Source organism: Thamnophis elegans, chromosome 2, assembly GCF_009769535.1.
Source record: "Thamnophis elegans isolate rThaEle1 chromosome 2, rThaEle1.pri, whole genome shotgun sequence".
Lineage (NCBI taxonomy): Eukaryota > Metazoa > Chordata > Lepidosauria > Squamata > Colubridae > Thamnophis > Thamnophis elegans.
The window spans coordinates 13,295,491-13,319,655 of record NC_045542.1 but is presented as its reverse complement, the minus strand read 5'-3'; the positions used below and the strand labels follow the sequence as shown (position 1 = coordinate 13,319,655).

At 38.1% G+C, this 24,165-nt stretch overlaps 1 protein-coding gene and 1 long non-coding RNA gene across 2 annotated transcripts; one reads left to right on the top strand and one right to left on the bottom strand.

Moving 5' to 3' along the window:
- Positions 1 to 62: 62 nt before the first annotated feature.
- Positions 63 to 18,199, top strand: LOC116504079. The gene is made up of 3 exons (XR_004254767.1): positions 63 to 161; positions 564 to 773; positions 17,946 to 18,199. It is a non-coding gene; the product is annotated as an uncharacterized LOC116504079 (long non-coding RNA).
- LOC116504078 (lysozyme C, milk isozyme-like) lies at positions 9,604 to 23,260 on the bottom strand. Its single transcript, XM_032210915.1, has 4 exons — positions 23,078 to 23,260; positions 22,165 to 22,326; positions 20,889 to 20,967; positions 9,604 to 9,908 (listed from the first exon to the last, which is right to left on the bottom strand). Exons 1-4 carry the CDS (start codon positions 23,211 to 23,213, stop codon positions 9,842 to 9,844), a joined length of 444 nt encoding a protein of 147 aa, XP_032066806.1. The 5' UTR covers positions 23,214 to 23,260; the 3' UTR covers positions 9,604 to 9,841.
- Positions 23,261 to 24,165: the final 905 nt, after the last annotated feature.

Sequence of the window (24,165 nt, the reverse complement as noted above, 5' to 3'; positions counted from 1 at the left end):
AGAGAGTGGAAAGGGCAAAAGCCAAAGAGAAAGAAAAACACAATTTTAAATGTCATTTCAATTGAAAAATCAAACACAACCAAAATGGGGAAGAAGCATTTTTGTAACCTGAAAGATCCTGGGTCAAGGGAGTCTGCATAAGGAGTACCAAAATTGTAAAAGTAAGCATTGCAACTGTGTGATTGAAGCCCCAATCATTTTATGTGTCTTGCACTCAATGCACATGAAAAAGGGACTGGGTTTTCATTGTGTGGTGGCTTCCGACATCTTTATTTTTCTCAGTCCAAGCCCATAGACATTCCTCTCGGGGGGGGGGGGGATTGCTTATTTGACTTTTCTGTTTGTTTGTTTGTTTCAGTTGCAACTGTGGTTTCAGTGTATATTTCTTTTGTCAGGTGAAGTTTGAAGGAAAAAAAACACACTGAAACAACTGAGAGAACTATATTTAATTTCTTTCTTTTTTTGCCATATTTACCCTTCTTGAAGGCACAGAAAGTGGGAGAGGGACAAAGGGAGAGAAAGGTGGGAGTGAGGCTCTAATTTTGTCCTTTCTGTTCATATAGGGATACCTGACATGGGTGTGTAATGAATTCACACCTTCGAGGATTTGGCATTTCTTAACTGGATGCTTTATTAAAAGCACTTTGAGAACAAAGGTTGGTGAGGCAAGATGGGAACCTTCTCCTTCAGTTTAGTTTACCAGAGAGAAATCCACTGAATCTACCGCACACACCCTCCCCCAACTGGACACAGCCATCTAAGGAACTTAGAGGGTAAGTCCATGTTGCTCTTTTTCCAGTCCAGGACTGAAATGGCTTCTAACAACCAAAGCTGCCATTTGTCTAACAGAGCAGAGACATGCTTACCTGGACCAGAATGCCACTTCTGGGTGGAGTCCTAGGATTTGGAAATTCTTAACAGGATGCTTTATTAAAAGCTTTCTGAAACACAATATTGGTCCATTAATTCATTTTTATCTTGAACTGGATTGGATTGGATTGAAGTTTGTTTTGCAGTCATGCTGACATTGCTGAGAAAAAAAACCCTTACTGTGACGATACTAAGGATATAGAAAAAATGAAAGCCCAAGTTGTATCCAAAAATATCTTTACTGCTCTCAGAGCAGATAGCATTTTAAATGTATCTTGGTCTGCTGTTTGTTTCAACAGAGTGTGTTCTCCTTGCAGTCATGGCACATGATGACTTTGCAGTTATATGCTAACCCTTACACTACATACAGGTCATGAGTTGGAGTTTATGCACTTCACTGGTAGCCACATCTGTGACCGTTGATTTCATGTTTACCTTGGTCAATGGGCTTTTGTAGCCCACTGACTTCTGTGGCTATTGCATTATCAACCATTTTGTCAGATTGGGTTGTTACAATTCACATATCAGTGAGGTCTTGATGAATGTTTTCAGCCTCTTTCTCTTAATCCCTCCCTTTGGCTTCATAGTTGTGACATATTGTCAAGCCAGCCTCTTTAAGCAACCAAGAAAGAAAACACTTAACTCAATTTTTTAGAATTAAGAGTACTTTTACTGGTTATGAAAAAATAGCAGCTAAGTAAAGCAAGGTCTGAGGCAGAAACGCGTGAAATCATACATATCAAACATTTGCCCAGCCCCTTCCCCCAATAACCCCCATCCCATTGCCCAATCTGCAAATCCCTTAGGTGTCATGTGAGTGCACCTTCAAGAAACATCATCAGGTTGGTATGCAGGACGGTTGGCCTTGACCAACTCCAAACATCAGCCATCCGCATGCACAGTAGATGGTGAGAACTAAACTCCCTTTTTTATTATCACTCCTGTCTCAATACTTCCTAGCCCAAGTACCATTCTCCCCCTCCCCGTTTCCATAGCAGCCGAAAGCAAGAAGCGAAGCAGAGGCTGATATCCGGCCCTCCTTTAGGAAGAGAAAGTCATCCCTGCAGGAAAAACTATGCACATGAAAAAAATTATCAAGGCTTAGCAGGGCACTTAGCGTAGAACTTCTGCAAAAGTCTAGGAGCCCTAACATGAGATTTATCAACCCATTCAGTATGGGAGGAGGGAAAATGCTTCCAGGACACCAGATACTGAATATGACTCCTATATTTTCTGGAGTCCAAGATGTCTTTAACTTCAAAATGCTGTTCTCCCTCAATAAGAAGAGGAGCAGGGGGAGCAGGTTGAGGCGGACGAAAGGAAGAAGTGTGCTCAGGTTTCAACAGGTTCACACGGAACACAGAATAAATCCAACTAAGGTTCTTAGGTAGCTCCAATCGTACGGAAACAGGATTCATAATTTTCACTATAGGGAATGGACCGACATACTTCGGCCCCAGTTTTTTCAATTTTGGGGTGGTTTGCAGAAACTTGTTGGACAAAAACACTCGGTCCTCCACTTTGTATTCTTTCGGCTTCACCCTCTTTTTATCAGCCTGTTTCTTGTGCACCTGGTGAGCAGCCTCCAATGCCTTGCAAGTCATGGGGCCAAAATTGGTGAAGTTGATCACTCCACTCAAAGAGGGACAAAATTTGTGGTTTCTCTTGGGGAAACTCAGGAATCGGTACAAAATCCTGTCAAAACACAACTGTAAAAGGGATCAAGCTGGTACGCCACCTCAGCATGTGGTAACAGTTCAGCCCAATTATCTTGATAATTGATAAAACACCGGAGGTACTGTTCCAAAACAGAATTAGTCCATTCACAAGTGCCATTTGTCTGGGGATGGTGGGTGGAACTTAGCCCCTGGGCAGAGCCAATCAACTTCAGAAACTCCTTCTAAAAGAGGGAGGTGAATTGGACCCCCCTATCTGAAATTATGCATGTAGGCACTCCATGTAATTGATATACATATGAAATAAACAACTTAGCCAATGATTTAGCTGATAGGATTTTGGAACAGGGGACAAAATAAACTTCTTTGGAAAACAGGTCGGTGATAACCCAAATCACAGTGTTTTCTTGACTCTCGGGCAACTCGACAATGAAGTCCATTGATATCTCCTTTCATGAGGCCTCAGGGCGGGCAACACCCTGGGGTTTCCCTGGTGGTCGTTTTGTGGCTGCACAAATGGGACAACTGGCTATGAAAGACTCAATGTCCTTTTTCAATGAAGGCCACCAAAATTGACACTTAATCAAATGTAAAGTCTTCACAAATCCATAATGGCCCGCCATTCTTGAATCATGGGCCCGTTGAAGACAACAAGTTTCGGTTAGTAGGAACATACAATTTAGCTCCTACCCAAGCCAGTCCATCTTTCATGGTGCATTCGTTTGAATGTTTCTTGAACCAGTCATCGGACTCAAGGCCCGCCTTGAGATTTTACATTAGGTCCGTGGTGACCTCTAAATTTGCTGTGCCTTGGCTCCTAGTAACCACCGGGGCAGCTAGACTTTTTGCTGGGATGACTGGGTGAACAATGCTTAGCCTAGAACTGTTGTACCGGGGAAGCCTAGACAAAGCATCAGCCATAAAGTCCCCCTCTCCCGGAATGTATTTGAGGGTAAAGTTGAAGCGGTTGAAGTGTTCTAAGAAATGTCGCCATGTCCTCAAAGCCCATCTGACCGTGAAAGCTTCCTTCTCCCATATAGCCCATCTCCTCTCTGTCTCTGTAAGCTTAGCAAAAATACACGATGCAAAGATAGTATGACTGTATGATACTAGAAAACTTCAGACCACAAATCTGGATCTAAACTTCATCAAATCCCCAGTTTCTTTGAAAGCAAACAACATCATTTTTCCTACTTTGCTTTTCACAATTACTTTGGAAGACATTAAAAAAAAACATTTGACCATTTATTACTGGAAGAACACTGGGTAAGCAAAACCTCAGAGATAAAAAGACAAATAAAGAAGATAATTCAATTTTGGTAAGTTGTTCTCTGTTTGTATTTGTAAAATAGATACAAAATAAATCATGGGGGCCTTGATCCAGACAGGAGACTTTGAAGTCATGTCTTCAGAAGGAGCTTTGCCTGGTGTCAATCATATGCAGTTGCTATGAAGTGGGTACAACAAGCAGATGTCAAACTCCATCGTATCTTTGGGTAGTGGGGGAGTGTTTGACAGTCTGTATTTCTGTGCGCATCTACAGGCATAACAGGACTATGCCTTATGTTTGCCACTAAATGATGAGACAGAAATATGGTGAATGACCTTTAAATTATCCATCTGAACAAAGGCTAATTCAAAAAGATAAGAAGGGACAGAAAATTTTAATTAAAAAGAAGACTGATGCAAAAATAAAAGGATTGAGAATGGAAATGTGACCGAAATGAATTGTGTTGTGGTCTGGTTGTTCTAATGCTTATCTTTCTGATAAGGTTGGACTTGTTGCTAGCAAGTCCAAGAGAAGGAGACCAAGCATTTGATTTATAACATCTGCTTTGGATTTTAATACAGCACAAAAAATGTGACCTGGATAGTTTGAGAATGGACTATCTAGTGTATTGTTAGTTTTTCCTAATAAAAGCATCAGCCTATTTTTTATTCTTTTTTTTTTTTTAAATATATTTTATTCATTTTCACATTCCATTTGCAATCACTTATATACAGGGTATTTGCTATAAGAAAAGAAAAAAAAGAAATAAAACGAACAAATAAAAAGGAAACACAACTCATCATTCACAACCCCACCTAACACTTCCATCCTCCATACACCCCATCTACCCCCTCCAACTTTCCTTTCTCCCTCTAACACTCCCCTCCTACTTCCCTTTCCCCTCAAACCTTCCTTCTCCCCTTACTCCCCACACGCCCTCCTTACATTCCCCTTACTCCTTCCTTACTCCTCCCTCTTCTTTCCCTCTACCTCCCTCCTTGGTGTATGCCTTTATTCGAGTGTTGTTTAATCTGATAAAAGTAAAATAAACCAAGGGGGGAAAAAAAATATGTATAAAGAAAGAAAAAAGAGAGAAAAGAAAAAAAGAACCACCGTATATAAATACATTCTTGTTCTTATTGAGACTATGTTAACACCCCCCCACCCACCCCCCACAAATCCCCATCCCTAATCCTCCCGACTTCCCAGGGCCCACACCTGGCACTACCTTCTGTCTAAAATATCTTGTATACGTATGGATTAAAAATAAAAGTAATATGTCAAAAGAAAGAAAAACAAGAAAAAAGAAGAAAGAAAAGAAAAGAGAAAATAAAAAAAATAAAAAAAGAAACCACTCTTTGTGTTGATCTCAGCCCCCCGTCTTTATCTATGCTTAAATAGTATAAATCATTCTATCTATATTTTATTCTCGTCTCTTACTTCTTTGTTATTTACCCCAACCTTCTGTAGACTCTCCCGTTCCTCTTCCTAAACCTTATATTCAGATAAACATTTATACAAATTTGTGTAGGCATCAATATACAATCTAACCAAAAATGATCCCTTCCGATAAAATTTAAGCAACGTGGTTCATGCCACATATTCAAATATAACTTTACAGAAGAATAATCAAACTTTCCCTTCTAATAAAATTTAAACAGCGTAAATTATCTTTCTTAACCTCCTTTTCAAACAATAATTCAAAATAATCTAACCAAGCTTCCCCTTCTTAGTAAAGTTTAAGCAGCGTAGATCAATTATTACTTTACACAAAAATCAGTTTCTATCTTAAGATAATCCCAACCGACTTTCTCTTCTAATAGGATTTAAATAACGTAAATCATTCCACATGCATTTTACCCTCATCCCTTGCTTGTCTGATATTTACCACTATCAAATTTATGCAGACATTTGTTTAAGATCTAGCTCAAAGTAATTTCAACCAACTTTCCCTTCTAATAAGAGTTAAATAGCATGGATCATTCCACATATTCAAATAATACTTTCAGCAAGAGTCAGTTAACCTTCTGTTTTAAAATAGTCCCTTCTAACAAAATTTAAACAACATAAATCATTCCGCATTCTTTTTACATCTATCTTAAGATAATCCCAACCGGCTTTCTCTTCTAATAAGCTTTAAACAACGTAAATCATTCTGCATATATTTTACCCTCATCCCTTGCTTGTCTGATATTTACCACTATCAAATTTATGCTGACATTAGTTTAAGATCTAGCTCAGAGTAGTTTCACCCAACTTTCCCTTCTAATAAGAATTAATCCGCTTTTTCTACCGGAGAGAGGTCTCAAACCCCCATTCAGTCCTCAACTTTGGCAAATATTTTGAAATGTCTAAATTCTCGATCTCCGTTTTTCTGCTTCTCCGAGGGAGGAAAGGCTACCCCCTCCATCTTGCAGCCACGCGGCCTGCCGCTTGCCTTCTCCTTCCGCTTGTCTCTCCTCTCTTCCAAGTGAATCAGGAAGTCCCGCCTTCAAAGTCCTACAATAGAAATCTCGGGCCTCCGAAACAGAGTTAAGACGAAATCTTTGATTCTCAAATGTAACCGTAATGCCGGCAGGGGCCTCCCATCTGTATCGAATCTGTTGACTCCTAAGCTCTTTAGTTAAAAAGGCGTAGTCCCTTCTTGCTCTCAACATTTGGAAAGGTATATCTTTGAAGACAATCAGGTCCTGGTCATCAACTCGGAGACTGTTATTATGAAACTTTTGCACAATCGCGTTTCTAGATTCTTTTGTAGAGAAATATATAATTATGTCCCTCGGGAGCTGTCGCTGTTCCGCTACCAATGAGTTCTGGCGAGCATTTGATTTATAACATCTGCTTTGGATTTTAATACAGCGCAAAGAAAAAGAAAGCTAAGGTTGATATCTTAATGGAGATACCCCAGGTTTAGTAACAACATTATGCCCTGCAACAAATTGTACTTGGTTACAAGGTACCCTGCGTGCCATTCCTTTTTTTTTTTTTGGCTTTGTCAAATCCAAAAAAGAAAGGAAGGTGTTCTTGAGATCAGCATTTATAAGCCAAGGTGGTGCAGTGGTTAGGGTGCAGTACTGCAGGCCACTTTAGCTGACTGTGATCTGCAGTTCAGCGGTTCAAATCTCACTGGCTCAAGGTCGACTCAGCCTTCCATCCTTCCGAGGTGGGTGAAATGAGGACCCGGACTGTGGGGGCAAGTTGCTGACTCAACTTGCTAAAAAAAAAAAAGTAAACCGCTTAGAGAGGGCTGAAAGCCCTATGAAGCGGTATATAAGTCTAATAAATAAATAAATAAAAATAAATAAAGTTATTCTATTTTGCCTTGTGAATTATCTAAACATGAACTCATTGCTTCTAATGAGTTGACTCAGGACATTTTGGTTCAGTTTCTACTGCCCTACTGGTAAATCAGGGATGCTGATGAAGCTGCCAGTTTGCTGCTTTCATTACTTTTCGAAAAGGATTTCTTCACCTGGGGTTGGATCTGAATACCTAGCTATGAGACAGAGGGTAGCTTATTGAGTTTTGGTTTAGCAGTTTATGCTCTCATTGCAGTTTGCAGACAACATATTCCTTAATGCAGTGTGTGAACCTACCCATGTGGGAATCCAACAATTGTATTCAATAAATCATGGTTAAAACAAATTCTATCTAAGCATGATGCACAAAGCAGTTTTCAATCAGTTTTTATTGCATTTTTATTTTTCTATACCGAAAATGGCAATCTAAATTCTTAAAGTGAAAGTATTGCATCTCTGTTGAATGTACTCAGTAATCACACCATTCATTCTTTCCTGCAGGAGAAAATGGGAGAAAATAGAATAGGAACTTCAAATGAATCACTGGTGACCAAATTCATCCTGATCGGACTTTCAGAATATCCCAGAGCTCAGATTATTCTCTTTTGCTTCCTCTTGATGGTCTATCTCATTAGCTTTCTTGGCAATGGACTCATCATCATGTTGATCATTGCTGACTCCCGGCTTCATACCCCCATGTATTTCTTCATTTGTGTCCTTTCCACGGTAGACTTTATTATTATCAACAATGCACTTCCTGAGGTTTTAGTGAACTGCTTCATCTACAGGCCCACAATTTCTTTCTCCAGATGTTTGGTCCAAATGTACATAGGCTTATTTCTAGTTGTAGCAGAGTGCATCATTTTGGCAGTCATGGCATAAGATCGCTTGGCAGCTATATGCCAGCCCTTATACTACACACAGATCATGAGTTGGAAATTATGCTTTTATCTAGTAGCCATGTCAGTGGCCCTTGCCTTCATGACGACATTGGTCAACGTGCTCTTGCAGCCCACTGACTTCTGTAGCCATCACACCATCAACCATTTTGGATGTGAGCTGCAATCTTTACTGAAACTGGCTTGTTCCAACACAGTCAGTAAGCTCTTTATGCATATCGCCAGCTTCTTTCTGCTATTCCCTCCCTGTGGCTTCATAGTTGTGACATACGCCCGCATAGGCCTCGTTATATGACATATCAGCTCTACCCATGCTCTAGCATGTAGATGTATGCTCACCATGTCCCATGTAGGTTTCTACTGCTCATAATCTCTACTAATCTTTTAATAAGGAATTTAATAACCAGCATTACTGCTCCTAGTAAACCCGCGAGGGCATAAGCAATATTGAATTTTAAGGGGGAATGTGTTAGGACTCCAAGAACTAGAACTCATAATGCTTTTGGAGAATATCAGGTTGGGGAATATATTCACAAATAAGCTGAGAATTTTAGCCGCCAAAATGCACCCCTAAATATATTATTGTTTCAGCTTATTGGTGGATGGGCTTCTCCTCAAATATATACAGTAATACTTTTAGAAATCTACTTGTTATCCCACAGATAATAGATGCTCACAGTTAAGCCATTCATTAATAAGCTGATCAATTTTCTAATGCAAAATACCAGTGCTGGAAAGTAATGATGAGGTGAATTGCCAAGAGGAAAGGACTGTATTTCATAGGAATAAGAGGCGATTCAGTCCAGATATTTTGTGTGAGAGAAAAATTGGTGACGACAACTCATCCTTAATAGTTTACAAACTAAGTTGCAGAAGTAGATAGTAGCATTTTTAATTTGGAAATATTTTGTCTGTAGGTGTGAAACAATAAAGAACTCGCTGGCAATAATTATCATGTGTCATTCTTGATTTCGAGCCTGACATTTTCATGAAAAGCCAGTTTGGTCTCGTGGTTAAGGCACCAGGATAGAAGGCAGGAGACTGTGAGTTCAAGTCCTGTCATAGCCATGAAAGCCAGCTGGGTGGGTTTGGGTCAGTCATTCTCTCTCAGTCCTATCTACCTCACAAGGTTGTTGCAGGAAAATAGGAGGAGGAAGATGCATTGGATATGTGTGCTGTCTTGAGTTATTTGTAAAAATAATAGGATGGGATACAAATAAATAAAGAACAATTTCAAGTAGGTTTACAAGTATTATATAAAGAGATGCATCAAGTTAATCGTTGAACCTATAACATTTGTGGTTGTATAGATCTGCTGTGCCAGAAGAATGATTGGATATGTGTGCTGTCTTGAGTTATTTGTAAAAATAATAAGGGTGGGATACAAATAAATAGATAACAATTTCAAGTAAGTTTACAAGTATTGTATGAAGAGGTGCTTCAGGATTTCTGTCAGGTGAAGTTAATCTTTCAACCTATAACATTTGTGGTTGCATAGATCTGTTGTGCCAGAGGAATGATTGTAGCCTGTTCAATTATGCAGGAATCATGTTGGATGAAAGAAAATTTAAAGAAAGCACGAAACAGGAAAAGGAATAATGCACAATATACATTTTATTGAAGCAGGTTTTGAAGATTTGAAAAAGCAGACTCGTTCCGTCTTCCTCACCTAGAAACCTTTTTAAAATCATCATTTGTATGCAAAGAAATCAATTTATCCCAACAGGTGGGATACAAGGATAGAATCAAGTTGTTAAATGTTGGTTATATAAGAAATAGCATCGTTTTCATCCCAGGAGGAGGAAGAGAAATGCAGGATCATCAGTCTCAGAGGTTGCAGTCCTGAGTCCATTGTGACAGATCTCTTCCTTTGCAGTTCTTTTTCCAGCCTTCCCTAGGAGTAAGAATAAGAATATTGCTTTTCTTTCTACATCACACACATGATTGTTTCTTTGATGATATAACTGTACCTGAACAGATTCAAGAGATTCATGAAGTTTCAGGGTAAAGTAGTTTTTCAATGACTCTCCTTTCCCAAGGTTAAAATCAAAACAATTGTTTTAGCTAAAATAATCCTGATTTTTTATTTCTCATAATAAAGTCTACATGCTCCTGATGCCCAGTGGATACTTGGAATCCAACATTAACTTCCCAGAGTCCATGTTAGCCAGGACTGAAGAGACTTAAAGTCCAAGGTATTTGATGAACACAAGAGGCTCACAAAAGCCTGCCCAAAACCTTAGCGTGTCTCAGAAGGGCACATAGTACAGTAACTTTACTCAACAATTAGAGTAATTCTAGAGGGAGGAGCCAATGTTGCGATGAGATGGTTGTGTGGTCTCAATGCTCTGAGACCACAACCAATACTTTTGCCACAGGGTGGTCCAAACAGACCTAAACCGTCCCCAAGAGATGGTGAACAGGAAGAATACATCTTGCTGATCTCGGGGATATCGCAAAATCCTTGAGAGAAGCAAGAGAAGTTCTTCAAGCCAGTGACAAAAAATCCAGCCACTGGCTGACAAAGTCGGGGCGGCCCAAAACGGAAGGATATGGAAAGAGAAAGTGTTTTTAGCTGATGAGGAATTTTTATTGTTTTAAAAAAGAGTCTGCCTATAAAAACTCAAAAACCAATTTAAATTACAGAATAGAAGAACCAAGCAGGGGAAGAAGGCGGGGCTTAGCAGTGAGAAGATGGACTTTCAGGCATCTCCTGAATGACCATCTATACCGGAGTCTTTTCTGGAGGATTCGTTTGAATCTAAGCTGTCCCGTAGAGACAGTGACGTGGGGGGAACTCCAGTGGTCCCAGAGATGTTCGCAAAATCTCTGGGAACCTAAGGAAAGCCTTCCTAATCCAGTGACTTCCGGATCGGCTCTATGCCGACTGCAACTGCGATAGCCCAGACAGAGAGCTGGATATGGACATGTCGTTTGATGTGAGTTTTAAATCCTTTTTTCTTGTTGGAAAGAGAACACTCTAAATTTGGAAACTTAGTTTAAAATAAGGCTGATAAGTGAGAAAAGCGGCGGTGATAAATGTTTGCCATTTGGAAGTTTATTTTTCTGTTCCTCTTTTTTAATCTTTGGAAGCCGGGCTGGACTTTCCTGTAATTTGAATCGGCTTTTTGCGTTCCTTCTCTTTGTTGTCGATACCTTTAACTTTGAATTGAATGGGGCACTAAATCTCAAACCTAAAGTGCTTTGAAGATCTGGGTTTTTTTTGTTTGTTTTTCTTCATTGCCTTTTAGCCCTTTTGATGTTTTTTTTTTTTAACAATTAGTAATTAACAAACGCCACGACGGACTAAAACAAGCTGTAAACTACAAACTACAAGCCAACACTGCCATCTTGTGGACTCGAACTTTGTTATTAAAATCCCCCCTGTAATGCATTTGATTTACGTGTTTACGCAACTGGGAACCTGTGAGATAAAACAGCAAAGCTGAGCGTGACCTTGAAGAGACTCTTATCTTAGGGGGGGGGGGGGAAAGAGTCCGGAAAAAATCATTTGTTTTAGCTTGTTGGCATCCTTTCATCTCCCAACACTATTCTCATATTACCGGCTGTGGAGACATCGACATTGAATTTTTCTTTTTTGATCATCACCATCGACCTTTTGATCTTTTACATTTTTTTTTCTTTTCTGTTTTGATTATTCTTTTTAACCTTTGGATCACCTCTTGACTATTTACATTTTTTCTGCTTCTTTCTTTTCTCACTTGTAACTGAAACACCCCTTCTCCCCTTTTTGGAGGGGGGGTGTCTTCCTTTTCTTTTTTACTATTTCATATTCTCTTATTTATATATATATATATATATATATATATATATATATATATATATATATATATATATATATATATATATATATATATATATATATATATTATTGCATTCTTACTGCATTTCATCTTTGAAACAAAAAAAAAGTTTCCTTTTCTTTCCTTCCTTTTCTCTCCCTTCTCTCTTTTCCTTCCCTTTCTCTTTTCCCCCTTTTCTTATCTCCCCCCCTTTCCTCTGTGTACTTTACGTACTTAATCCACCATACCTATAACCCTCCACCCTCTAATACTAATTGGCTATGAGTAGAAAAGCAGCTGCCTCTGGCTTTACATCAACCCCTGCCCCCTCACCTGCGGGAGGCCAGAGGACAACACAGACGATGTCCCATCAGGAAAAAGAGAAGGAAGCCAACTTTGAAACACTTATACAAATGAAGCAGAAAATGCAAGCAGGAAACGATACCCTTGTAAAAAAAATGGAGGCAATGGAACAACAAAACCAAAGCATAGTGCAAAAAGTTGATAATATGGAAGGAAAAGTAGAAAGTATACACAACTGGATGCTGAAATACAAAAATAGGATTCAAAAAATTGAAAATAAGATTCAAGAAGGAGAGAAGAAAACTGAAAAGCTAGAGATCAGACTAAGTGATGTAGAAAGAGAGAGCAGTGGAATATTAAGATGGGAGATGGACAGGTCTGAATTTTTTTTAAGATTTCAAAACATAGAAGAAGAAAAAGGAGAGGACTTAGTTCAGATAATTTCAAATATTTTGATAGATGTTCTGGGGATGTCCCAGGACCAAATAAAAGAAACAATTGATGAGACTTTTAGAGTATACACAAGATATGCAATGAGAAATGCTCTTCCAAGGGAAGTGCATGTAAGATTTACTAAGAAAACAATTAAATCACAAATTTTACAGAAATTGAGAGATAGAAAATTAGAATATAAAGGTAAGGAGATTGTAGTACTCAAACAAATCCCAAGAGAGGTGAGAGAGAGGAGAAGAGAATATCAATTTCTGACCAAAGTATTGATTAAAAAAAAGGTGTTAACTACAGATGGCTCATACCGGAAGGTTTATTATGTACTTGGCAAGGACAAAGACACAGGATAGATACAACTGAGAAGGCAGAAGCTTTCTACGAAGAATACTTTAGAGAAACGGCGGAGAAAGCTGGGAAAGACGATGCAGTGATACAAATACTGGAACCACCTGTAACCACGACTGAAAAAATAGAAGGAGCAGTAGGTGGAAGTGAGAAAGAAGGGGAGACAGGGAATGGGAGCCGCAAAGAAAAACGAGAACCTAGATCCACTAGAGCGATAAACCCTGTATATAAAGCATAAACATGGAAGAAAGAAAAATGATTACAATTAACATTAATGGACTCAATTCGGTAACTAAAAGGAAGAAAGTATTCCATAAATTAGAGAAATTACAACTTGACATAATCTGTCTGCAAGAAGTACATATTCAAAAGAAATATGAACATTTACTAACTCAACCAAAGCTTGGGAAAATGTTTTCATCATTGGCAAATTGTAAGAAAAGAGGAGTGGTCTTCTATATTAAAGGCAACATCCCAACAAAAGTAGTATACGCAGAGGAAGAGGGAAGAATTTTGATGGTGGAAATTATGGATACCAAAAAGACACTCCTAATTGGAATCTACGCCCCCCCAATGAAAAACAAGATGAATTCTACAAAAAACTACACAAAAAAGTTTTGGAACTAGGCTATGCTGATATTTGTATGATGGGAGACTTTAATGGCATTGTGAATCAAAATATGGACTATAAAACACATAAAACAAAAAAATTAAATAGGAAGCCTCTGCCGAAATCTTTTTTTAGGATGACAGATGAACTAAATTTAAAAGATATATGGAGAGAAAGAAACGCTAAAAAAGAACAATATACCTTCTACTCAAATAGACATTCTTCATTCTCTAGAATAGATATGATATGGGTCTCAGCGGAGTTGAGCTCCAACATAAAAGAAATTGAGATTGAAGCAAGTACCTGGGTGGACCACAATCCAATTTTAATTAAATGGAAAGGCCAAAGGGCAAGATCTAGATGGACACTAAATAACACTATATTGAAAGAAAAAGAGTTTGTACAAAAAATGGAAAAATAGCTTTTTTTTAAAGAAAATAGGAAAGAAGATACGTCGTTGCAGAATCTCTGGGACACAATGAAGGCTGTTATCAGAGGTTTGACAATAGATTACACAAGGAAGAGAAACTTAAAAAAAAGACAAATGCATAAAGCTTTAGACAATGACTATAAAATACTTGAAAGAGACCTACAGAGAGCACCACAAAAAAAAAGATGTTAAAATAAAAATGGACATAATTAAACACAAAATGGACCTATTAGAAAAGGAAGAACTGGCACAAAAAATTAGAGGTGCCAAACAGAATTATTTTGAAAATGCGAACAAACCAGGCAGGTGGTTAGCATATAAGATGAAAAAAGAGAGAGAAACAAAGAAAATACCTCAACTAAGAGATAAGCAAGGAGAAATTCAATATGGAAATACCGAAAAAAAATATATTATACATGATTACTACGTTAAACTCTATGAACAAGAGAAGGTGGAGGAGGGACGAGTCAAAAAGTATTTACAAGATGCCAATCTCCCCCAGGTACCAGATGAAATAAGAACAATGTTAGAAAGAAAAATAACAATGATGGAACTAACAGAGGCTCTTAAAAAACAAAATAATGGGAAAGCCCCAGGACCAGATGGCCTACCCGTGGAATTCTACAGAACATTTGAAGAAATATTGACCCTCCCACTCCTACAAGTCATGAATGAAGTGATGACTGAGAACCAAATGCCGAAGTCATGGTCAGAAGCGTATATCACATTACTACCCAAGGAAGAGACTGATTTAACACAAATCAAGAATTATAGACCAATTTCTTTATTAAACTCAGACTACAAGCTATTTGCATCTATACTAGCTGAGAGACTTAAAAAATACTTAAATGGCTTCATCCATTCAGATCAAAATGGCTTTTTACCTAAAAGACAAATCAAAGACAATATGAGAATAATTTTGAATACCTTGGAATACTATGAGGCCCACCCAGAAAAACAATTGGCACTGATGTTCCTCGATGCGCAGAAGGCCTTTGATAATGTGAATTGGCAGTTTATGTTTTTGCAACTGGAGCAGATGAACTTTGGCAAGAAATTCACTCAAAGTATACGAACGATATACCAGAAACAAGCAGCAAAGATAATGGTAAATGGAGAACTAACAGAACCGATTGAAATAAAGAGAGGTACAAGACAAGGCTGCCCACTATCACCGCTACTCTTTATCTTAACACTAGAGGTCTTAAATAGAAAGATCAGAGAAGAAGAAGAAATAAGAGGAATGAAAATTAAGAGAGAAGAGTATAAACTGCAAGCGTTCGCAGACGACTTAGTTTTCATTCTTGAAGATCCATTAGAAACCGCACCCAAATTGTTAGAAAGAATAGAGGAATATGGAGAAGTAGCAGGCTTGAAAATAAACAAAGATAAAACAAAGATAATGACAAAGAATATCCCAGCTACACAAAAGGAACAGTTGTCAGAAATGTTGCAGATTCAAAACACAAGTAAGATTAAATATTTGGGGATACATTTATCACCTAGATGTAGCACTCTTAAAGAGGATAATTATACCAGATTAAAACGACAAATAGCAATCGATTTGGAGAAATGGGAAAACTTGCATTTATCAATGATGGGAAGAATTTCCACAATTAAAATGAACATTCTACCTAGAATTCTATATCTGTTTCAGACAATCCCAATTAGACTGGGTAAGGATTTTTTTCTAGACTTAAATAAAATAGTTTTGAAATTTATTTGGCAAGGGAAAAAAGCTAGAATAAAGCTTAAATTACTACAAGATGTTAGATCAAGAGGAGGTTTTGGTTTACCCGATTGGGAGCTATACTATCAGGCAGCAAACCTGATGTGGATTAAGGAGTGGATATCATTAAAAAACTCTAGATTATTGAACGTAGAAGGTCACGATTTGCTGTTGGGATGGCATGCTTTCTTATGGTATAAGGGAACTAAACCACATGGTTATTTTAGAAGACATTATATAAGGGAGGCGTTGTTGTTAAATTGGGAAAAGATTAAAAAATTACATTATTTAAAAATTCCAGTCTGGACATCAACAATTGAAGCATTCTCGTATCCGATAATACATAAAAAGGAACAAACAGTTAGATATATAGAATTATTGAATACAGAGGGTGAGCTCAAATCTAGTCAAGAGTTGAAGCAAGAAGGGATGGAAATGAACTGGTATTCATATGTACAGATACAATCTAGATATAATGAAGATAGAAAAACTAAAGGTCTCTATAATAAAATGACTGAGCTAGACAAAATTCTAACAGGTACCGATGAAAAAGTAATTAAAAAACTATATGGATATTTATTGGAGTTTAAATTGCATGAAGAACAAGTTAAAGAAACTATGATTGCTTGGGGGGGGGAAATTTTAAGTATGGGATTGATTTAGAGAATTGGCAGAAATTGTGGTCTCAAAATTATAAAATGACAATGTCTACTGCATATAGAGAAAACTTGTATAAGATGTTTTACAGGTGGCATCTACCCCCAACCAGAATCGCAAGAATGTTCAAGAATAAATCAGAAAAGTGTTTGAAATGTCACCAGATACCTGGCTCATACTACCACATGTGGTGGACTTGCACTGAAGCCAAAAGATACTGGACTAAAATCCACATGTGGTTGGAGAAAATGATACACAAACAAATAGACTTTAAACCAGAGGTCTTTTTATTGGGAATTTTACCAGAAACCTACAACAAAGACTTAAAATATTTGATTGTAAATGTGTTAACAGCAGCCAGAATTGTATTTGCAAAAAACTGGAAAAATGAAACAATACCAAAAGAGGAAGAAGTCATTCGAAAAATAATGGACTGTGCTGAAATGAGTAAATTGACATTTGAAATTAGAGAGCAAGAGGATGAACAATTTTATAAGATATGGGACTTGTTTTATCAATGGCTAAGGGGAAAAAAACAAAATTTTGGAAATGAAAAATGATACACTTATGTCTTAATTGGAAAAAGTAAATGATGATATAATTATGATGTGAAATAATTCAACAATGATATAAGGAAGTACTAATATAAGGTCTGGTGATATAATGTATAAGGTTAAGAACTTACTATAATGATATTTCGCTGCTGATAAGGCAATTCTAATAGGGGAACAAATGAAAACTGGTATATATAGGCAGCGATGCCTTGTTGAACAATGAAGGAATAAGATCTCTGTTTGAAGGTATGAAATGCAAGGTTAACAATGAATAGAAGTATATTCTCTGGGGGAAAACAATGCTAATGTTAACTGAATATATATTGTAGAAGGAAAATGAGACCTTTAGTTACATTAGAGGAAATATCTGAGATGGTAAACATTATTTGAAGATGTAGATGTTAAAACAACCGTAATCAAACGACATGCTGTATGTGATGATGGGTTTTTTTTGTTTTTGTTTTTGTTTTTTTGTTTTTTTCCCCCTTTCCTTCTTGGACCTTTTTTTGTCCTTTTTGGCCTCTCCCCCCTCCCCCCACCCTTTTTTTTTCTTTTCCTCTCTCCCTTGTTTTATTTTGTTGTTTTTTGTTTTTTAAACCCTAATTATTGTGGTGCTTATTAAATATACAATAGAGAGATACGGGATGTATAAACTTAGTAGGGATGCACCTGTGATTAAACGACATATTGTATGTGAAGATGGGTTTCCCCTCCCCCCCTTTTTTTTCTATCCTCTCCCTTTCCCATTGTTGTCTGTGTAACAAAAAAAATAAAAATAATTACAATAATAAAAAAAAAGAATAGAAGAACCAAGCAGCGGAATTGAATTTGGAATGGTTTTGGACAGTAGTTATCCTAGCCTTTTGAAATGGATGGATTAAGTTTTCTTCTTCTATCTTCTCTTTGTGACTCTCTGTAATTTACAGACTAAAGCTTTCCTTTTTATTGCTGTGGGTATTTACAAAAAGAAACTCTCTGCTCTGGAGGCTAGGAGGTACTTAGAGTTTGAGTATTCAAAACAGAATGTTTTTTTTTCCTTTTCTTTCACAGATTGCTTTGACTTGGCACCTCAAGGTTTTGTTTTGGCTACACATTGATAAGAAAGCACAGATGTCTCTTTGAAATTTGACCAGAACGGAGGAAAAAAATGTTCTTTGTGAATCCATGCTTTAATATTGTTGATCTTTAAGATAGGGTTGCTGTGTTTGTCAGAATGACACAATCCCAAAGAAAATTAGAGGTCTTGACTTTGCAAGATATACTTTCAGAACTACAGAAATTATTAAATAAGGAAGAGAAACAACTGGAATACTTAGAGCACATAACAAGAAAATATGATGAAAAAATTGAAAATGTTCAAATGCAAAACGGGGTGTTTAAAACTCAAAACACCGGAGTGGAAAATGAATATAAAGAGACTAAACCTGCTGATATCTATGGTAATTGGTTTGTTCCTGAAAATGGAAAGAATGGAACAGAGAAAGAGGAATTAAATGGAGAGGAAATCTACTTCAAGGGTCAAGATATAGAAGAAGATAAAATTAAAGAACCTATGGACTTAAAGAAAGAAATTCCACCAGCAAAAGTTTTGATAACACTGTTGACAATCAAAGACAAACTGAATAAGGAAACAGAAAGCAGGCATTAAGATTATATGAGCGATCTTATAAGCAAGGAGTTGCTAAGAGAAGTCCATACAAAGCTGATCAAGAAGATGACTAGAGGATTGATACCACAAATGGCAGAAGATATAAGATCATTTTGTTATTGGAAAGATACAGGTTGATAGATAGAAGAATATAACTTAAAACTAGCTAAACTTAGTGAAACTTAGTAGTAATAGATATAGTTAAATAAATAATTGATCACGAGAATAATGTATACAATGTGTAGTGTTATGATAAGTAATAATTGGATATGAATATTAAATGGTACTCATGAAAGGAAGATTAGAAATCCTTTTGGATTATATACAAAGGTTAATAAAAAAGAATTAAGTTAGATACAGTTAAGCTTTGATTATTAGGGGTAAAATGTTATGATACAGGATATAGTCAAACAAAGGAGGGATAATGATGACAACCTATATACATATATATGAGTATAATATAAGGAAACTGGATGAAAATTCCCAACAGTGATTTGGAAAGGAGGATTAGAAAAGTCTGTTATTAAATATTATGGATGTTTAGCTAGAACAGGACATAAGAATTTAGTGTTATTGGAGGATTTTAGTAATATTAAATGAAATGCCAGTATGTGGTTATGCATTAAATTTCGGTATATTTTATGATAAAGGACGTTTAAATAATTATAGTCAAATATAAATGGAGATATAAGGATAACATGTATAAATATTTCAGTTAAAATACTTGAGTCAATATGAATTATAGTTGATGACTGTGGAAGAGATGCACGAAAGCCTTTTGTAACCAACTGATACACTTTCTACAGTATGTAAGGAAGGAAGATTTTATATGTTGTGTTTGTTTTGAAAAATAAAAAAATAAAAAAAAACAATTAGAGCAACTCTAATTTTGACCACTCTAATTGTTGGCGATACAACTTCTTCATGGTTTGCTTTTAAATGCTGTGTGCTTAAAAGTTCTCCATTTAATGATCTGCTGCTGCAGTCCCTTTTCCTATTCATCCTATTCCTGGAAGCTTCACAAACTATCTCTCCTTGCTTGTCTCACTACTAGATTCTTTACAGATCCAGTTCTCAAATCCCTTGGGGCTCAGTTGTGAGATCAGAATCCTGGTGTTTAAAAGGCCGTTTGCCAAATTCTTTTCCTGCCTGTCCCAACTGAGTGCTAAATCCTGATGGTGAATATGTGCTTAAAAGGATCTATAAATAGCAGAAAAGAACAAAACTAGATAACAAATGTCAAATTGCTGGGAAGAAATTATCCAGCTATAATAGGCATCAACCTTCCCCCTTCTTAGCTGTGTGCCAATCCACTTTTAATCTACTTTTAAACTGGGATTTAAAAGACTGTTAAACCCAAATTCAATAAGCTTCTAAACCCATATTCTAAACAACCAGAATGCACGTATAGCAGATGTGGGTTGCTGCTGGTTTGGCCTGGATCGGGCGAACCGGTAGTAACAGCAGCAGGAGTTGAAGTTTGAAGTTTGAAGTTTTATTTTATTTGTATACCACCCTATTCCCTAAAAGGGACTCAGGGCGGCGAACAACTCCAACGGGAAGGGGAACATGCAAATACAAAATAGACGTTTAAAATGACCAACAACCACACCTGTTGAGAGGGGAAGGGAGCTCATCAACCCCAGGCCTGCCGACACAGCCAGGTCTTAACGGCTTTTCGGAAAGCCAGGAGAGAGTTGAAGGTCCGAATCTCCTCACGGAGTTCGTTCCAAAGGGCCGGAGCTGCAACAGAGAAGGCCCTCCCCCGGGTTGTAGCCAGATGGCATTGGCTGGTGGATGGAACCCAGAGGAGGCCAACCCTGTGCGATCTAATGGGTCTTTGGGAGGTAATTGGCAGCAGGCGGTCTCTCAAGTACCCAGGTCCAATACCATGAAGGGCTTTATAAGTAATAACTAGCACCTTGAAGCGTATCCGGAGACCGATTGGAAGCCAGTGCAGCTCGCGGAGGATAGGTGTAACGTGGGTGTATCGAGGTACACCCACAATCGCTCGCGCGGCTGCATTCTGGACAAGTTGAAGTCTCCGAATGCTCTTCAAGGGCTGCCCCATGTAGAGCACATTGCAGTAGTCCAGTCTTGAGGTCATGAGGCTCCATCCACCCGCCTGGAAGCTTCTGCACCTGCGGGAGCGCTCCTGAACCGGTAGTAAAAAAATTAGCAACCCACCTCTGACGTATATCAATACAAATACAATTGCCATATCAAGAAAATATATTGTACACCAATGTTAAAGTTGTGCAATTGTCTAAAGAAAGGCAATTAATTTTAATTCAGTTGTTACTGAATACTACAAACAGAAAGATGTTAATGAGAAATTGACTCACCAGGCGTTCATCCCATTGTGATCACTCACAACTCTCTTAGCACAAGCAATATCATCTATGATGTCATCATTTAAGAAATCTGATGGGAGAAGCAATTAGTATACTACTTCAGATGTTTCAAAGTTATTTGCAAATATTTCATAAAATTATTATATAGAGCAGAAAAGCACAAGTAAGAGAGATTGTGAGAATATTGAGCCATGTGGGACACTGGGACCTGGCCAAATATGGGTCTGGTGCTCATTAAAACTCAGACCACACTGGGGTAGGTGGTGTAGAGGCAGAAAGTCAGATATGTCTTTGCGGGGCGGGGGGGAGGTAGACAACTTGTGAGAAGCTGAGAAATGGGATACTAAGTAGGGGACCAGATTGAGGAAGGATAACAGGTCAACAAAAAACATGGTGGCTAGGTACTATCACACATGATCCAGATAAGAACTGGAAACAATTTTGAGAGACAGGATGATTCAATATGAATTCATGATGGATGCAATTGGACAATTACAGAGGCCAACGAAAGAGAAGAAGAAGTAGAATTTCCCTACAAAATTTACAATTGAATTATTTGGGACATTTCACTTTTTTGCTTTTTTAATGAAATAGGTATCAGATCCTCGTGGCACGACATAACCGCGAACGTCAAAAGCGCGCCGACAACACCGCGGCACTAAAACCGCGATGTCAAAAGTGCGCCGACAACAGCGCGCCGACAACAGCGTGCTGACAACAGCGCGCCGACAACAGCGCGCCAACAGAAGCGCAATTTAACTTAAGGTAAGGTTTAGGGTTAGGTTTAGGGTTAGGTTTAGGGTAGGTTTAGGGTAGGTTTAGCGTTAGGTTTAGGGTTAGGTTTAGGGTTATTTTTAGGGTTATGTTACAGCGCGCTTCTGTCGGCGCGCTGTTGTCGGCGCACTGTTGTCGCACGGTTTTGATGGTGCGGTTTTGTCACCGCGCTTTAGTCACACGCGCTTTAGTCTACCGCGGTTTTGTGGTGGAACCCAGATCCTGGTAGTAGATTAGATCAGGAAACAACACTACAAGGATTATGGAAGTCTATACTACTTCATTGTCGCAATAATAACAGAATTTTGAAAGCTTGCCAAATCTTTGCTTTCCCACCTTATGCACCCAACAGGATCAAGGTGTTATTGTTTTTTTCTTTCTCTTTTGGAGCTTCCTCCTTCCCCAGGATTGAGTTGTCATTACTGTCTCTTCAACTTATTAATAGTTCTTTCAATAAATCTTGCATTCCTTTATAAAGATTATCTCTGCTTACCACTGCAAGGCTTGTTACACATATTATGCGAATGGCCCTGGTTATTGTTGCACCAATAGCGGCTGTTTATCTGGAATATCCCATAGTCACGACTGCCATTCCTGTTTATCCTACCCACAGCTTGGGTATCAAAGCTGCTCTCATGAGCAACCATACAGATCCCTGGAAGAAAGCAAAGAGGGAAAGGGTTACAAAAGGACTGTGCTGTAAATGAAAAAGCTGTCCTGGTTTCTCACACAGAACATTTAAACAGAATATTTAACTATCTTCCCATTCTTTCCCCAATCAAGGAAGGAGCTAAGAAGTTCAATACAATTTGGAAACCTTCAGGAGAATTTGGAATCAGCCTGATTGCTGTCTCCAAGATATTCCTGGGGTTGTTAATGGCATATAAAGCCCCCTTTCCTTTTTCTCTCTTTTTTATCTAGGCCTTCCAGGGAGGAGATATTTTTCCATTGTGTATGGAACATTGCTGCACCTGTAGAAAACCTTCTGGGATGGCTTATTCAACCATTTCCAGAATTGATATGATTTGGGGGAATCTAAAGGATCTTACCTTTGAGAGTATATTTATCCTAGGATGGATATCCCCCTATTCTTAACTGAATAAATAAAATATTAACAAAGCCAGTTATTGTTAAAAGACTACAAAGAGATTGAAGTGATCAAAGCAAACCCCAGTTCTGCTGTTCTCCCAAACAGGCAACAATAGGTGATCATTCCCCCTCATTCAAATTAGGGTGTTAATGCAGGGTGAAGCATGGAAGCTCCCCAATCATTTGGGATGGGAAGAAAGGGTATTTTGAACCAAAGTTCATTGGGTGATCTTTTTCTGGAAAGGAATTGGCCCATTTTGCATCCCTCTTGCAAACCTGGATTTTCCTAATTGGAGAAAAAAAGAGAGTAAACTCACAGTTTTCCAAGCTGACACGCTCAAATCCAGCCATGCCCTGTTGTTTCAGAAGTGAAGCCAGTTCACATTGGGAGAATTGTTTGGCTTCACTGGCTACAACGAGGAAGAAGAGGAGGGCGAGCACTAATGCCTTCATTGCTGTGGCTCTTTGGAAGATGATGTTTGAATTCTCCAGGAGAGCTGCGGGATTTTATAGTCCCAGAAATTGGCACCCTTGGAGACATTGTAAACAAAGTATGTAGCAACAATAATTCTGAAACCTGAAGTATTTATGCACTGATCAGCAGAGAGTGGAAAGGGCAAAAGCCAAAGGGAAAGAAAGAAAAATTCACTGTCATTTTTAATTTTATAAAAAGTCAGAAACAACTAAAACGGGTGAGAAAAGCATTTTTAACGCTCTGAGTGATCCTGGGTCAAGGGAATCCATGAAAATGGAACAAGACATTCATTGTGTGGTGGCTTCTAACGTTTTCAGATCTCCACCCATTGACATGCCTCTCTATGGGACTCAATGCTTATTTCTGGTTTCAGTTGGTTTTTTTGTTTGCTTCAATTGCAACTCTGGTTTCAGTGCATTTTTCTTTTGTTGGATGAGGTTTGTAGAGAAAAGAAACATGCTGAAATAAATAAGGAGATTGTATTTTATTTCGTGATTTTCTCGCCATGTTTACCTTCCTTGGAGGCACAGAAAGTGGGAGAGGGACAAAGGGAGAGAAAGATGGGGACGAGGCTCTAATTTTATACTTTCCGAACACATAGGAAAGCTTGATATGGATGCACAATGAATTCACACCTGCTAGGAAATGGCTATTTTTAACAGGATGCTTCACAGGTAGTCCTCAACCTATGACCACAATTGAGCCCAAGTGAGATATTAGTTAAGTTGACTTCTGCAAGAAGGGTGGCACAAGCAGTCTTTTTTATAGTCTGGAGAGGAGCCTAATGACCATCAGCTGAGCGTAATTACCTCCTGTAATTATGTAATTGTTCTTGACGCCAAGTATCTCTTCGACGGCCTGCATCCCGGAACAACTCACTGTTGGTTTCTGGATCACTCTCCCTTGTCTCCTCCCCACTGACCCAAGGCT